General features: G+C 32.7%; 1 protein-coding gene across 2 annotated transcripts; it reads left to right on the top strand.

The window, feature by feature from the left end:
* The first annotated feature begins 677 nt into the window (after window positions 1-677).
* On the top strand, window positions 678-14,694 carry LOC125058915 (exportin-4-like). 2 transcript variants are annotated; one of them, XM_047663057.1, is made up of 15 exons: window positions 678-1,425; window positions 1,499-1,777; window positions 2,233-3,060; window positions 3,680-3,846; window positions 4,977-5,144; window positions 5,568-5,674; window positions 6,192-6,348; window positions 8,038-8,197; window positions 8,533-8,693; window positions 9,650-9,780; window positions 10,100-10,251; window positions 10,660-10,829; window positions 11,334-11,433; window positions 12,057-12,239; window positions 12,861-14,694. In XM_047663057.1, exons 1-15 carry the CDS (start codon window positions 1,375-1,377, stop codon window positions 13,332-13,334), a joined length of 3,288 nt encoding a protein of 1,095 aa, XP_047519013.1. In that variant the 5' UTR covers window positions 678-1,374; the 3' UTR covers window positions 13,335-14,694. The 2 variants fall into 2 exon arrangements, with proteins under 2 accessions (XP_047519013.1, XP_047519020.1); XM_047663064.1 differs by having other exon boundaries at window positions 1,139-1,209.
* The last annotated feature ends 388 nt before the right edge of the window (window positions 14,695-15,082 follow it).

Below are 15,082 nucleotides of genomic sequence, written 5' to 3'. Positions count from 1 at the left end.
TTTTTGTTTATGGATTTCCAACATCCAATTTTGATAAATCAACCATAAAAAACTGACTGTTACTTTAAAAAACTTGTGGTGGTCAAACATAAAAAATCAAAATACCCAAAGCCTAGTCTATAATATCACGTATGAAACGTACGTTCGTCGTATTTTATAAGACGACTCTTCCAGAAAACCTCAGTAAGATAAAATTTAAGTAAAAAGTGATGTAAAACTTGTACACAGTAAATAAAAATATCCAATAAGGAAATTGCAAAAGATGTGCATAAAATGAATTGTTATATTGTATTGTTTGTTGTTCAAACATTGTGAAATTAATCTATTATAGTAATATTTATTTAAACATAATCAGATAATTACTTTTATTGTTTTCACTCATTTATTCTTAAGGTACTTATTTAAACAATAGCTGATATTTTTTATCATTATTATTTAATAAATTATTTAAACAAAGTGCACGCAGGAAATGAAAAATTGTTGCAAAATTTTGCATCGAACATCGAACCTAGAAAAAGGAAAGGAAAACCTAGACCTTCCATAACCCAAGACTGTGAACTGTGATCATCGCAGTCTGAAAAACAACAAAATTAAGGATTATTTTCTTTAGAATTCGTTAAATTCATTTAGTATTTAAAAAAACGCAAATCAAAATATATACGCAACTGGCCGACATTGTAGAGTAGTTAGTTCCTTCTGGCGTCTTCCTTCTAATCCTGTAAATAGACCGTACCTAATTTAGCTGTGTTGACTGTTGTATGATAGTGTAAAAGTGAGGGTACGTATGAACGTGAGGGTGTGTATGTGGGGTGTGCTCAAGATGCAGGTGATTTTGCGCTATGCATATTTTTAAATCTTAATACTCCTAAGCATATTCCGGCTTAAATATTGGCCGTTGTATGTCCGGGTCCGGGTAATATGAATGAATGATAAGCACGTTCTGTGTTTTTGAATAAAAAACATTGTAAAAATATATTATAATAATATTTTGTCTTCGGAAAAAAATATATTTAGTTAGATTAAAGAGACAAGAGGATCAACAATAATCGCAGAAATCGCTTTCCTTCTTTTGAAATTTGAACTTTCCTTAAGTTGCTTTATCTGTCATTGTCAAAACTTAAAGTTTATGTCAATCATCATCTGCAATACTTGAAAGCCGCAACTCGCAAGTGCGAAAATATTAGAAATTATTTGGTACATTTGTTCAATGTATGTTATATTTTGCAGAATAAAATTTAACGAGTTTTATTTTCGATAGTGCGTTATTCATCTTTTATGGTGTAAATGGCATAATATCGTCTGTAAATATTTGATAATGCATTCATAGAATATTCCTAGTTTCATAACATTTGTATTTTCTAAATTGTAAACATAATGGATAATTCGGTTATTGAGACTTTAGAAGCAGCTGCTCAAATGCTTATGGTAAATATTAAGAAAAATGTAAGTATAGTGATAATAAACAACCATTTTGTGTTTACATGAATAAACTTTTCAGGCACCACCTAATTTGGTTACATCTGTGCAAAGACATCAAGCTGAAAGTGTATTTCTGGAATTTAGAAATTCTAAAAATCCATATCAATTGTGCCGTGAGATTCTAGAAAAGTCTTCATCTGATTATGTTTTGTTTGAAGCAGCTGGTTTATTAAAAACTGCTCTCATCAGAGAATGGAATTTACTGACTGATAATGATATCTCATCTCTCCGAGAATATTTAGTCAATTACCTTCTTAGAAAGGAAACACCATCTTTTCTGAAAGATAAATTGCTTCAGGTATATAATATGAATACTGTCAAACCATAAGCCTCAAAAAGAAATTTATATTGTTACATTCAATTATTTTCACATAAATTAATTGATTGATAATAAGATAATTATTATATTATTAATCAAATATCTGTATTAAAATCAAAGTTCTTTGTTAATAAAACTTTTATACTGGCTGGTCTAGATTATAATTAAAAAAATATATACATCTAAAACATTTCATTAAAAAGCATGTTAACATTAAAGTTTTCTATCATGCTCAGAGTACAGCTAAGCAGTAGCTAGGCGCTGTAGGCTACATTAATATTGGTATTGTTGTAAAAAATAATTAACTTAACATTGTATCAGAAAATAAAATAAAGCTAAGCTTGTCACACTGATAATTGTAATGTGCTGTATAAAGTAATAGGACACTACTAAAATTTATTATAATGCGTAATACTTTTTATTTTGACTTTTAGACAATAGCAGTGATAATAAAGAGAGGAAGTATAAATGATTCTGGAAGAGACAGGAAGGCTTTGTTAGATGAATTAGAGAAAATTATTTTAGGCTCCCCTATTGGTCAACAGAAGTTAGCCTGTGCTATGATTCAGACTATAATGCAAGAATACGCCATCACAGTAAAATCTGCCGATGTTGGTATAACGTGGGAAGTTCACTATTGGCTTAAGAAATCATTTGAGGCTACAGATTTAAAGCGGATATTTAGATTTACTGTTAGTGTATTGGAACAAATTGTCCGTTCTGGAGTACGTCCTGAAGGTGATCAGGCATTATTGACAAAACAACTTCTAACTATAGTTGAAACGATCCTGTGTTGGTTTCATGTTTCACCACTGCTCTCTAAAAGACTGATAGGTGATTTTGAATCCCTATACCAAAGTGATGGTGCACCAGCGTTACGTTTGAATCTTCGTTGGAAGGATACTATATTGAAACCGGAATTGATAGCTCTGTTCTTTGAGATCCATGTGCATGTACGGATGGATCCAGAGTTAGCTAATCCATCACTAATCTGTCTTGTGCAATTGGCTCGTTTGAGTGGCATCATATTATCTGGGAATAATCTGAAAGAGCAATATTATGACAACTATGTGAATAATTTTATGAGGATGCTCTCATTGATACAACCGTTTGATAGAGAAATGCTTGGGATATCTGATATTTATTGCAGATTGGTTCAGTTTTTTACTCCGCCTATGATAGCAGCATCTCCACCGGCATTTCTGCAATATTTAACAACATACACTTGCCATTGTATAAGAGGTTCTATTATTGAGGAAGGGGTAAGTCAAGCTTTATTCTGTAATAACAAATTATTGGGACTTATTATTAGCATAGTCAAAGTAGAACAACTTTTGGGTTTTTCTACAAAAAAATATCTAATAATGTAAATCATTCTCGACTCGACTTTGTGTGTTCACATAATTTATCAAAATCTGTCCAGCCGTTTAGGAGTTCAATTACGAACACATTAACAGAAAATTTATTTATAATATATACCAGCTGTTTATTTGCTGTATATATAAATGAATAACCATCTACAGTTCCATCTGCCGGGCTGATTTATGCCATCCAGGGTGCCAAACGCATACAAAAAAATCAATCAAATCGGTCGAGCCGTTTAAGAGGAGTTCAGTGACATGACATGTATTTTTGTATGCTGTCTCATAAAAAAATATAAACAAAAAAATTTGTATAAAAAATAAAAAATATTTGGGGACATCCCTTATCACTTAGGGGTTTGAAAGATAGACAGTAGCCGATTCTCAGACTTACTGAATATGCATAAAAAATTTCATAAGAATCTGTCGAGCTGTTTCGGAGGAGTACGGGACGAACATTGTGACACGAGAATGCTATATATAAGATTACGAGGACAAACCATTTCTGATTTCGTTTTAGATTAATGATGACACAGTTTGGAGAGAGGCGTTAAATAAATTCCTGCACACATGGAGTTCTCTTACTCACGAGACAGATGGGTTTTCGAATGAGGCCTTTATAGGGCCTTGTATAGAGATCTTCAATACGTATTTACAGTGCCGATTAGCTCCGCCTGATGGAACTAGGTAAGTTTGTTACATACATAATAATTTAATTATCCTAAATATTTGTGCAATGAATAGCCGCGCTTTGAACCCTGAGCTTGTCAGTTCAAATCCCGGATCAACCAATAAATTTTCTATTTTTGAGCAAAAATAGTTATTTAATTCTTTAAGAAATATCGTGAGGAAGCCATTACTTAGACCAATATGTACCACGCATTTTCATTTAATATAGGTATTCATTTATTATTCACCTAGGCACCTAATTTTTGTACTACTAGATGACCCGGGGAACGTATCACCAAATATATGTAATACTAGCCGTTTCGCGCCCGCTTTGCTGGACGAATTAAAATAAATTTTATGTTTCATTATTTTATTTTTTTTCATATTTTTATTATTCTTCTTTTTAACTTCCCGCTAAGAAAATTGAAATATTTCGAAAATCGAGTTTTTAACAGATGTTGACGTTTTGCGGTTCTAGGAAGCCTCTTTTGTTTTTATTAAATTTAAATTTTTAATTTAAATTTTCATAAAAGTAAAACAGAAATAAAAAAATGAAGGAACGTTGGAATTAAAAAAATAAATAGCCATAAACCATCTAGGAAAAATTTCGCATCGAATGGTGGTAGTGTCGATACGATCAGTGGTTTAAGCGTGAAAGAGCCTCAAACGAACACCATTTTCTTTTTATATATATATATAGATTTGTGTCAAAACTTGATACTGTGATACTTTTTTATATTTCTCATCGTTTAAACTTCCACAAATATTACAATAATAATTAGCCAAATTTGTTCAGCCATTCTCGAGTTTAAGCGAGACAAACCAACAGCAATTCATTGTTATATATACGGTAGTTTTTCGTCTCATAGTTGATATTGTACTTTATAAAATGCATTTTATTTATTAACACTTCGTTGCATTAACATAATAAAAATTGAACATAAATAAATGAAAAGGCCCTCCATGCTTTTTTATTAATAATAAATTAATTTTAAAGGGAGAGTATTTAGACCATAATTTTTGACAACAATTATTAATAACTCAACTGTTCTTATTATAATAATTAATATAACATTGGCATGCCTATTTTTATATGTCTAATTGTGCACTTTATTTGAATAAACGATTTATTATTATTGTACTTAAAGAGGTACAGAAAGCAGCGACGGCTGTAACGAAGATATAAATGATGATATACATGAAGACGAGAGACAATTACATAGTAACGTGCTGATGACGATTGGGGCGATAGCTAGGAAGGCGCCTGCGCATTGTTGCCATGTTTTGTTTACACTGTTAACTGAAAGGAGTAAGAGGTTAGTGTGAAATCCATAAAGATAACAAAAAACCAACAAATAACATTTTTCAACATCCGTGAAGTTGTTTTAATTAAAAAAAAAAGCTATGTTAGCTACGAAGACCATTAATACACGATTAATTTGGTAAAAAAATTTTAACAAATTACATTCTCATTTCTTTTAAATCGAATCAAATCAAAATTAATTTATTCATATAGGTATACCCTTACGAACGTCAGTATTTAAAAAAAGCAAGGTCTATATTTACTACCAGTCTCCAAATCAGGCAGGGGGGTAGAGCGAGAATAACTAGCAAGAAAGTTCGCGATTATTTTAATCTATTATTAAAATATACTATTAGTTTTGGTGTACAAAGAAATTGTAAGGAATCATTAACACTAAGGTCATTTGGTTATCATAAAATTTATCGCACTTTTTCAGACTTGAATCTCAGTTACAATTAATGCACATGGGCAAATTGTCTGTGGGTGGAGGGGAGCAACTCATCACCCTGTTTGAAGATCTGCATTGGATATTAATGATTACAGGTACACATAGACAGGAATTTTAATAGAAACAGGGGAAATTCCTTAAGAACTATCAAATAGGACTAAACTACTTAAATATCCACATTTAGGTTCTTTTAATGTCGCACTCACATTAAATTCCACTTCAAAATTGTTAAAATTGAAGTTTTCATAAAATACATGTAGAAATATAATCATTCTAACAAGTAAATCTAAATCCTTGTAATCAAAACCTATTTTTTTTTGTTTTTTGTCTAATACGATGGTCTGAATTAAACAAATTTAAGACTTCGATATCAACTTCCATTATTTATTAATTGAGTTGATTTAAGTAAGTATAAAACTGTGCTATTTAATTTGGTTTAATATTTTGAAATGTTAATTACGTTGCAATTAATGCAACAACAAAAAAACCTCTATTGAATAAATACGCAACTCATAACACCTGACTTCTTAAAAGGGTCTGAAATTTTGAGATTTGTTAAACTCTAAATGCTAAAAAGTTAAAAAGTTAAGGTTTAAAAATTGAATATTCTAGGTCACTTCATAGCAGTGGATTGTGTGGAAGGCGAAACGGTAATGATACCACCAGAGATAGTGCAATACAGTATGTCTGAGAACGCGAATGTCGATGCCTCACTTCGCTACTTGGTTGGCGAAAGTTCCAGTACGGATAGCGTCGATCCTATACTTAAGTATGTCTTTATATTATTTAGTCACAAAAATACATACACTATCTTACAGTACTAACAATAATGTCAAAAAAATCACTATACTTACACATATATTATTATGCCTTTATCGCGGACACCCAGTATATACGTAATATATTATATAAATACTTGTTTAAATTACATGACCTAACTTAATCTATTACATCAGCATGTCCTGTGACTAGGGAATGCAATCCCGACTCGAGATCGTAAATTCGAGATCCCGCGGGATTACAAATATCAATCCAGCGGGATCCCGAGATTTTCGGGATCTCGTCCAGTTTAAAAAAATTTGAATTTCACATGACTGAATACGATGAAAACTTCTTTGTGATAATGACGTTAATTATTTGAAAGAAAACTAAGGCTAACTTAATAATTAACAGTTTTACTAACATAAACATAATCAAAACAAAAGTAGATATAGTTTAAGGAGATTAAAAAGTAGTTAATTTTGAAAGTTACTTCTTTAAAAAAAGTGTATCAAGAATGCTATCTGATAACCGGCATCTAATGTTCGTTGCGATGTCCAGCTGCTGAGAATGCTCTCTCCAACTCATCACTGGTTGGCAACAGCGTGAATAAGCAATTATATTATGTAAACTGCAAAAATCGCCCCCTTGTTCCTCACACTCAAATAAATCCATTTCTTTTTTATTACTGACTCTAATATGTCTATGTTGCTTGGCAATTGGAAAGTCTCGTTACCTTTCCATTGCTCCAAATCATCTTGAAAATTATTCGGATTTTTCATCGAAGAGATCAACTTTTCTGAGAGAGTAGTTTTAGGTCTTCTAGCTTTCGAATCATGAAACGCAACGTATGTTCTGCACTAACTAAATCAGTATCTCCCAATCCCGTCAATCTCGAACGGGATCTCGTCATATTGTGCTTCGGGATTGATCCCGAAAAATTACACGGGATCTCGCGAGATCAGAATCCCGCGGGATCGGGATTGCATTCCCTACCTGTGACACATAGGCCTCTTCCAGCTGCTTTCATTGTTTTCAAATTTTTAGCTCTTCTTGTCCAAGTTGGGCCTCCTATTCTTTTTATATCGTTTGCCCATCTCTTTCTCCGTCTTCCTCTTTTCATTTCCCATGTCGTGGTTGCCAATCTGTAATAATTTTATACTTTAATACACATATAAAGATATACATAGTAAATGTTTCATTAAATTGTGTATATTTTTAAATTTATATAAGAACATCGCCTTCAATGTCTGACGTTGTCATTTGTTTTGGGGTTGATAAATAATAAAAAAAAATCGTCCAATTTTTTTTTATTAAAATACAGAAATATGTGTCTAACGGTTACACACATATTTCTGTAGTTAGACTCTAACCCATGCCTTATTGGGTAGGCAGTAGTCGTTCTACTAGTCGTGCCTTATACCTTTACTGCTGTATAGTACAGAGTATATTTTAATTGTTTTATACATTCATGAATATTATTACTACCGATCAGTTTTGTTCTTGACAAAAGCCTCCTAGGTTCGCCATACACACGACTTATGGGCAGCCCTAAATTGGTTTTTTTTTAAACATTTTTACGATAGCGCAAATTGTCTACATCTTATTTCATTACAATCCATTGAAACTTTTTGGGAACTACCATATTCGGCGCAAATTTCTATAATATTTTCTATAGGTTCACGATACTGTTTTTCAGAATAATGGGTGAAATACTCCGTATTAGTATGTACGAATACGCGGCCCTAGAAGCTGGGCTAGGGTCTGTCTTCAGCCCTGAATTGTCTGCCACAATTTCATGGTTACTCAAGATATGGGCCAATTCATACTTGATGCAACAGTCTTCGCAATATTCTGAGGTAAGAGATGTTAAGAAGAGAAGATATAAAGAATGCAGATAACGGAATCATTAAGTAAGAGAGTAGATATAGTTAAATTAGTTAACTAAACTTAAATTAGTTGTGTGTGTCTTTGATTTTCGTATTCGGTGATTACGTCAAGAGTATTTATTGACTTTTTTACACATATTACCCACACATTGTCTATGCTTGAAAACGATTCATCATAACAATTCGTAAACAACTGAAGGAGTCAAATGAGTGACTATTGCACATGCGCACTTGTAGCAAGATTCTTAAGAATACGTTTCATAAAAAATGTTTAGAATTAAATTAAATTTTTTGTTAATTTCCAGGTGCTAGAATGCGCTTTTGGGACGGGTTCCCAAGGTTCTGTGTGGTCAATAAGTCGAATAACGCGACGCGCGGCGGCCGTTCTACGACATCTCTCATCTCAGCCTGTTGCTGCAACACATGCTACACAATTACTGGCCACTCTTGCGCACAATCATCGCAAGTGAGTATAAACTATTTTTTATTCACACAAATTAAAATTACAAATGCGTTACAATAGATTTTGTACACTAATAATCTAATAAAATAAAAACGTGTGGCACTCGGGGACTGCCGCGGTAAAGCTATTGCATAGCATTTTTATAAACTTTTGCAATATAATTATTTATTTATATTTCATTTATGCAGTATTTATTTTTCTTTGATATTAATTCAAGTTTTTTCTTTGATATTATTTCAATCTACCACTTTACCAGACTCAGACTAAAACGCCTATATAGTCTGTCTCACTCTAACGCGTACCGGCCCCGCTCACGCTACGTCACCGATCTCGTCAGAGAGATGGGAATGCGCAGTATGCGTTCTGTCCCACTCTAACGCGTATTGGCCGCACCTATATTACGTCATCGTGTGTTAGGCTTTTTTCGTTACGGAATTTCTTGATTCGGTCGCCGCGCTCAAAGCCCGCGATAAAATCTATGCAATAGCTTAAAAACGAAATCGTTGCTGAATGTATAAAATACCAAGAGCGCTATAATGGAATAATTGTAATCCAGTTACCCATGTGAAGTGCAGGCAGTGTTGGCCTAGTTGCTTCAGTGTGCGACTTTCATCCCTGAGGTCGTATGTTCGATCCTTGCTATGCACCAATGGACTTTCTTTCTATGTGCTCATTTAACATTCGCTCGAACGGTGAAGTAAACGGACTTGCCCTAGACCCAAAAAGTCAACGGCGTGCTCCAGGCACAGGAGGCTAATCAACCTACTTGCCTATTAGATTAACAAATGACCATGAAACACATACAGATCTAAAAAGGTTGTAGCGCCACTGATTTCTTTTATTTTAGTTACCCACAAGGGGCTCCCTAGCGTTGGATCAATTTTGTCACAACCATATTTCTGTCCTGAATAAAGTTTTTTATTTTTATTGAATACCTGTGACAACCGAATGATTTTCAGAGAAAGTCCTTTAGCAAGTTGCGAAGAGTTCCTATCGTTAGTGGCGTGGGAGGCCGCGGGGAATAATCTTCCCGGTCACGTTAGACGGGAGTTACATAGAGCCTTCGCCATTGCTGCTACATATTCTGAAGGTATTTACTTATTTTATGTATAACTTTTTTGATAACATACACACAAATAATTCACTAACAGTATTTTCCGTCAAACGTCTAGCGTGACAAGAGCTGTCAGTACATTCTTTATGAAGTTTGACATTTGACAGTAAAATGAAATACGCGCTAAAGTTCAAATCGTACTTGAAACTAGCATAAAGTTAAAACTATTGCCATAATATTTTAAAAAAAGTTCAAATCGATTAGATTATAGATTTATTCAAAATAAAATTGTCTTATGTGACTTTACTTTATTTATTTATTTTTCTTTATAAAAATATTTTAAAATAATTTTTAGGTGAAGCTCGTTCCCGCCTTTTGACAAGTACCGTGGCGCTGACTGAGAAATTACAAAATATACTAAATATGGACTCTGACACTGAACCAGTTCGGAATATGCTTGCTGATACCCTTGATTGCTTTATTGGAGTCACTGAGGGAGTCCACGAAGTGAGTATTAACTGTCATAGACATCTGACAGATGTCACCATCTGCCATTGTTTTTTTTTTTTTTTTTAAATTGATGTCTCAATATTTTGAGCACAGTTTACCTCCAGAAATGCGTAGATAGCATCGATAACTGTCATTGTCACATCTGACATTGTAATGTTTTTAAATTGGCATATCTCTATATGTTAAAGTACTTTACCCCTAGAAATGTGTAGATAGCCATATCTGAAATACTGAACCGATTTTGATGAAATTTGAACTGTGCCCTTAGAATTAAAAAAGATTATCATATCTTTTTGAGCAATTTTTGGAAAAACATAAATACGTGTTAAAATGTCTAAATAGATAGTCATATCCAATGCCAACAATTTCACATACACACGGGTTTTTTATACAATTTTTTCATAGGTAGGATCTGTGGATGAGCAGTTTATGATGCTGCTCGGGGCGTTAGACAAGGTCCCTGCGATAGTGTTCAAGTACCACAACTACCCGGGCGTAGTGTTGCCAGCTATTAATCTCCTCGCTAGGAGCGCAAAGAGAATGCTGCACTCCGTACAAAAACAGAATGTTAACAAGTAAGTTTAGTCTTTATACCAGTTTTCCCAACCTTTCCTTATATAAATGTTTGGACCTTTTTGTAAATATGTATTCCATTAAGTGTAATTGTTTGTTTTTATATATATTTTTGTTAATTCCATTTAGTGTAATTGTGTGATTTTTGTTAGCTGTAGGATTACGAACTGAAAAGTAATACAAATTTTTAATATTAAAAAAAAAAGATTATTATTATTATTCACTTAAGAGAAATGACCAGTAAATTGTTGTGAGCGCAGGAAGTAAAATTTTTAAAACCAAATTCCAAATAATTTTAATAAATTTTCCGAAATGTAGGGGCGTGGGCCCCACGTTAAGAAACACTGCTTTATACTGATTATTCTAATAATTTACTAATAATAATAAAACTATGTGCCCATTTAACATTAGCACGAACGGTGAAGTAAAACATTGTTAGGAAACCGGCAAATGTAAAAAAAAAAGATACAATTTTATAATTTGGAATTATTATTTTCTGTTTTCAGGTTCTTAGAAGTATGCAACACGACATTTGAAGTATATATGAGATGGAATTCTGGCAAAATTACCAGCATCCCTCAAGACGCGGAAGAAGAGGCCTATGAGGTAAGAATATGCAGCAGACTTTTTGACCCTGAAAAGGTGGCCATGATTATAAGCAGCAAAGATTATTTCATTATGACCACGTAGGTATAGGGTGGTATACGTTTGCATATTCTATGGGCTACACAAAAAAAGGGTGCCTGTACTTATGTACGCGCGTAAGAAGTTATACTTCTTTGGCATTATTAAAAATAGTTTTTGATTGCATGCAAATAATTAATTACAATTAAATAAACAAAGGCTGGAAAAGGGTTCATTATAGTCAATAAAGTTCAGTATACGTTTGAAAAATAAAATAAATAAATATTTAATTATTATTATTCTCTTACATTAAGTGTAACATAAATTCTATTATTATTCGAATGTTGTTTTTAAATTATGTCCAATGCTTTAGCTTCTTCCGTGAGCAACTTCATTCTGTTAATTTTGTGTCACGGTGCGCGGGCATCGTAAAATTTCACTCTCATAAATTTTTCATAACGCGCCTAAAGAAGTATAACTTCAAAAATCTAATCAAATTAAATTATGATTCTGAAAAGTAATAGGAGGTAATGAGAGCATTCCCTGACAAAATATATACTAGTGTTATTATGTCACAACTTAATTGTATTTATTAACAATTCTAGGACATATGCGCGATAATGGAAGTAGTTGGGGCAATAGCCCGTAGTGGTGAAGGAAATGTAGGTCCAACTTGCGCAAGGGGTTTACGGTTATTGTTACCTATGGTCACGCCGCCACTCTTGTCCTTACCAACGCTGGCCTTGCACGCGTACCGGATGATACGTGATTTGGAGAACCACGATCAGGTATGTCATGTCCGGTTTTCCGGGTGTGTTTTATCGTATACCTATATTCACTGTTAAATTGAGTTCTATTTTGAAACGAATTAGAAATTTTATAATTTTAAAGAAATAATAATTAAATATTGCTATATCTTCATTAATTTATAGAAATATTATCTGTGATTTTCGATTAATTACCATCAGTGTCGATGAATAATATTAAAAAATATTTTTTTTACTATGTAAATAAGATTTTTAAAAGATTAATTTCGAATTTACTAATTTACATTTCGAATGTTTTATATTTGTGGTCAATTTCCTCGAGTATCTCGGCTCATAACTTGGTCAGAATTTACGTGGAAGAAAACTAGTTGCATTTTAATAGGAAACCTCGATATGTGACCATTTTTTTTCTTGGCTATACTTTATAATTAAAAAATTGTAAATCGTTAAATTAAAAGCTGTGGATTATAAATCTGTGGTCATAGATCAGACATAAGTACATTCATTCATATATTGACTGTTTAATATTTTAATAGAGCCTTTTCTTAATAATATTTAATCGCTTGTGCTGTGAAGTAATGAAATTGCATTTATCATATTTTGACCTATGCCCACAGAAATAATACGGAATCTCTGTTTCAGCTCACCAATCTTCCGGTGGAAGATTTCGCGATGGTAGTATCCGCTCTAAGGGTAGGTCTGACCGCAGTGTCGTGCGATGTGTCGACACTCTGCTGCGACACCATAACTGGTATCGCTAACAAAGTCCGAACACTTGGCTCTGACAACCCCTACGCAATGTCTCTCCTTTCGTTGGCGGAGCTTCTGCTGATGTTGATAATAAAGATGGAAATTCCACCAGATTCCATTCCAGCGGCCGGGGCAGCAATTTATGCCTTGACGTGTGTCAAACCGGCTCTGCTAGAAGGCTTAGCTCGGCAGTTAATCGATGCCTTTGCGGCCAATGACCCCGCAAATGTTCCGCGGTTAGAAGAGGCTTTTACGGTTTTGACGAATGGAGTTCTCTTTGACGGTTTGAGAACCCATAAAATTCGGTTTCAGGACAATTTTGACAAGTTCCTAACGAGTGTACGCGGGTTTCTTATTGTGAAATAGTTTGTCAATTTGAAATACAGTATGTATTTCAATATGAAATATGGTTTTGACAACGATTGACAGTTACAAGTGGAAATAAGTCAACAATATTATCTTGCTTATTCATTTTGGATAGTATTTTTACTTAGGTAAAACCTTAAGCTTTTGCAGTATTTATTGTACTTATAAAAGCGATGTATATTAGCGCTTTAATTAAATCAGTCTTTGAGCAGTGTTAGTTAAAACAACGTTCTAAAGGCTTTATCAAAATACAATTTGTGAAAGAGAAGTTTAATATATTGAGACTGATTTACTTTATTTGAACAAGAAGATAAAAAAGGTCGGTCTTTGCGCATAGATAAAATATTACTTTTAACTTTGTAGTTGATTGACAGCTGACATGTAAGGGTGACGTTTAGTCCTTCCTAAGGGCTGTGTTTTAGTATAGTCTACAGAATATGAATTGTGAGTTTCACGTCGTAATGTTAGATTAAGACTTTAGCTAATATGACTTGAGAATTTCTCTCTTTTTAAATATGCAAACATTACTTCTCTTTATCTTAAAAAAGGTTTTATTCGAGACGGTTAAGTTGGCAAGGAGTAAGAAATTTCGTACTAACAGGTATAGTTTTTTTTTTGGCCTAAACAGGGTTTCCGAGGAAATCTGTATGTTTAATTAATCAACGAATTAAGGAAAGTGGGTATAAAGGTTGTGAGTAGTGGGATATACAAATCTAGAATGGCTTAGGGCGAATAGGTACGGCTAGCTAGCAAAAATCTTTAGTAGTCAATTCTAGTACTTAATTATTGACTTTTCTACGTTTAGAGTATTTTAATGTCTTGTGGATAATTTATATTAAAGCTATTTCACTTATATTAGGTATGACTTTCGTCGAAAAAAAAGATCAGATATTTTCTAAATTACGATTTAGGGTTAGAAATGATGTCCTATTATAACAAAATCGCAATACTGCTTTTACTTCGATCACATGAATCAAACATAATTTTTACGTCTGTCTATGATTAAGAATATCAGTTAAAAACATTAGAAATTAATTACAAAATAATTAAGTTCCTTTTAAATATAAATTGATTTTTATAAAGCATATCGGTTCTAGATTTAGTATTGTGTTAACTAGAAAAATAATTTTATTAGATGTCTAGCTATTAATTATTCGAATTTTAAATAGATAATTGCAAAAGCATTTTGCGGGATATTTTTTACTTTTTTATTTAAGTATAGAATTGTTTTTTTTTAATATTGATAGAATACGAGTAACAATACTATATGTATATATAGTTAAAACTATTGCCATAAAAAAACAATACCATAGAGAGTTTACAAAAACTTGTAGATAAAACAATGTTGCCATAGAATAAACCTTAAAAAAATATCTGTGTGTGACTTTTCATTTTGAAGTATTTCGACTTGAGGTGTTAGACAAAGATACTTTGCGTCAAGCAAGCATTACTGCAAGCTTCGAAAAAATATATAAAGCATTGTTATTCGCAAGTTATTGAATTACTGATGTAATAAAAGTTAGCCACATTGTAACTATGTTCTAGAAGTAGAGTTTATTCATGTTTCTAAAATAGATAAGATTTTATTGTGCTCTGATAGTAATGAATGCAAGGTTAATTCGATAATGAACTATTTTCTAGATACAATGTGATAGTTCGGGATGCTTTATATGTATATATATTAATTGTCTTAACTGATGTCATTACGAAAATTTTTATTAAATTCCCATATGGGAATATCCCATAAA

The sequence above is a fragment of the Pieris napi genome, chromosome 2 (genome assembly GCF_905475465.1).
Source record: "Pieris napi chromosome 2, ilPieNapi1.2, whole genome shotgun sequence".
Classification (NCBI taxonomy): domain Eukaryota; kingdom Metazoa; phylum Arthropoda; class Insecta; order Lepidoptera; family Pieridae; genus Pieris; species Pieris napi.
Note: the sequence above shows the minus strand (reverse complement) of the source record. Positions and strands in the feature narration are given on the sequence as shown.

Excerpts from the sequence above, each read along its gene's own strand:
- LOC125058915 (XM_047663057.1), top strand. The coding sequence starts at position 1,375 with ATGGATAATTCGGTTATTGAGACTTTAGAAGCAGCTGCTCAAATGCTT. Across the intron at positions 10,830-11,333 it reads CAAAAACAGAATGTTAACAA|GTTCTTAGAAGTATGCAACA; the intron begins GTAAGTTTAGTC and ends TTCTGTTTTCAG. Across the intron at positions 11,434-12,056 it reads CGGAAGAAGAGGCCTATGAG|GACATATGCGCGATAATGGA; the intron begins GTAAGAATATGC and ends TAACAATTCTAG.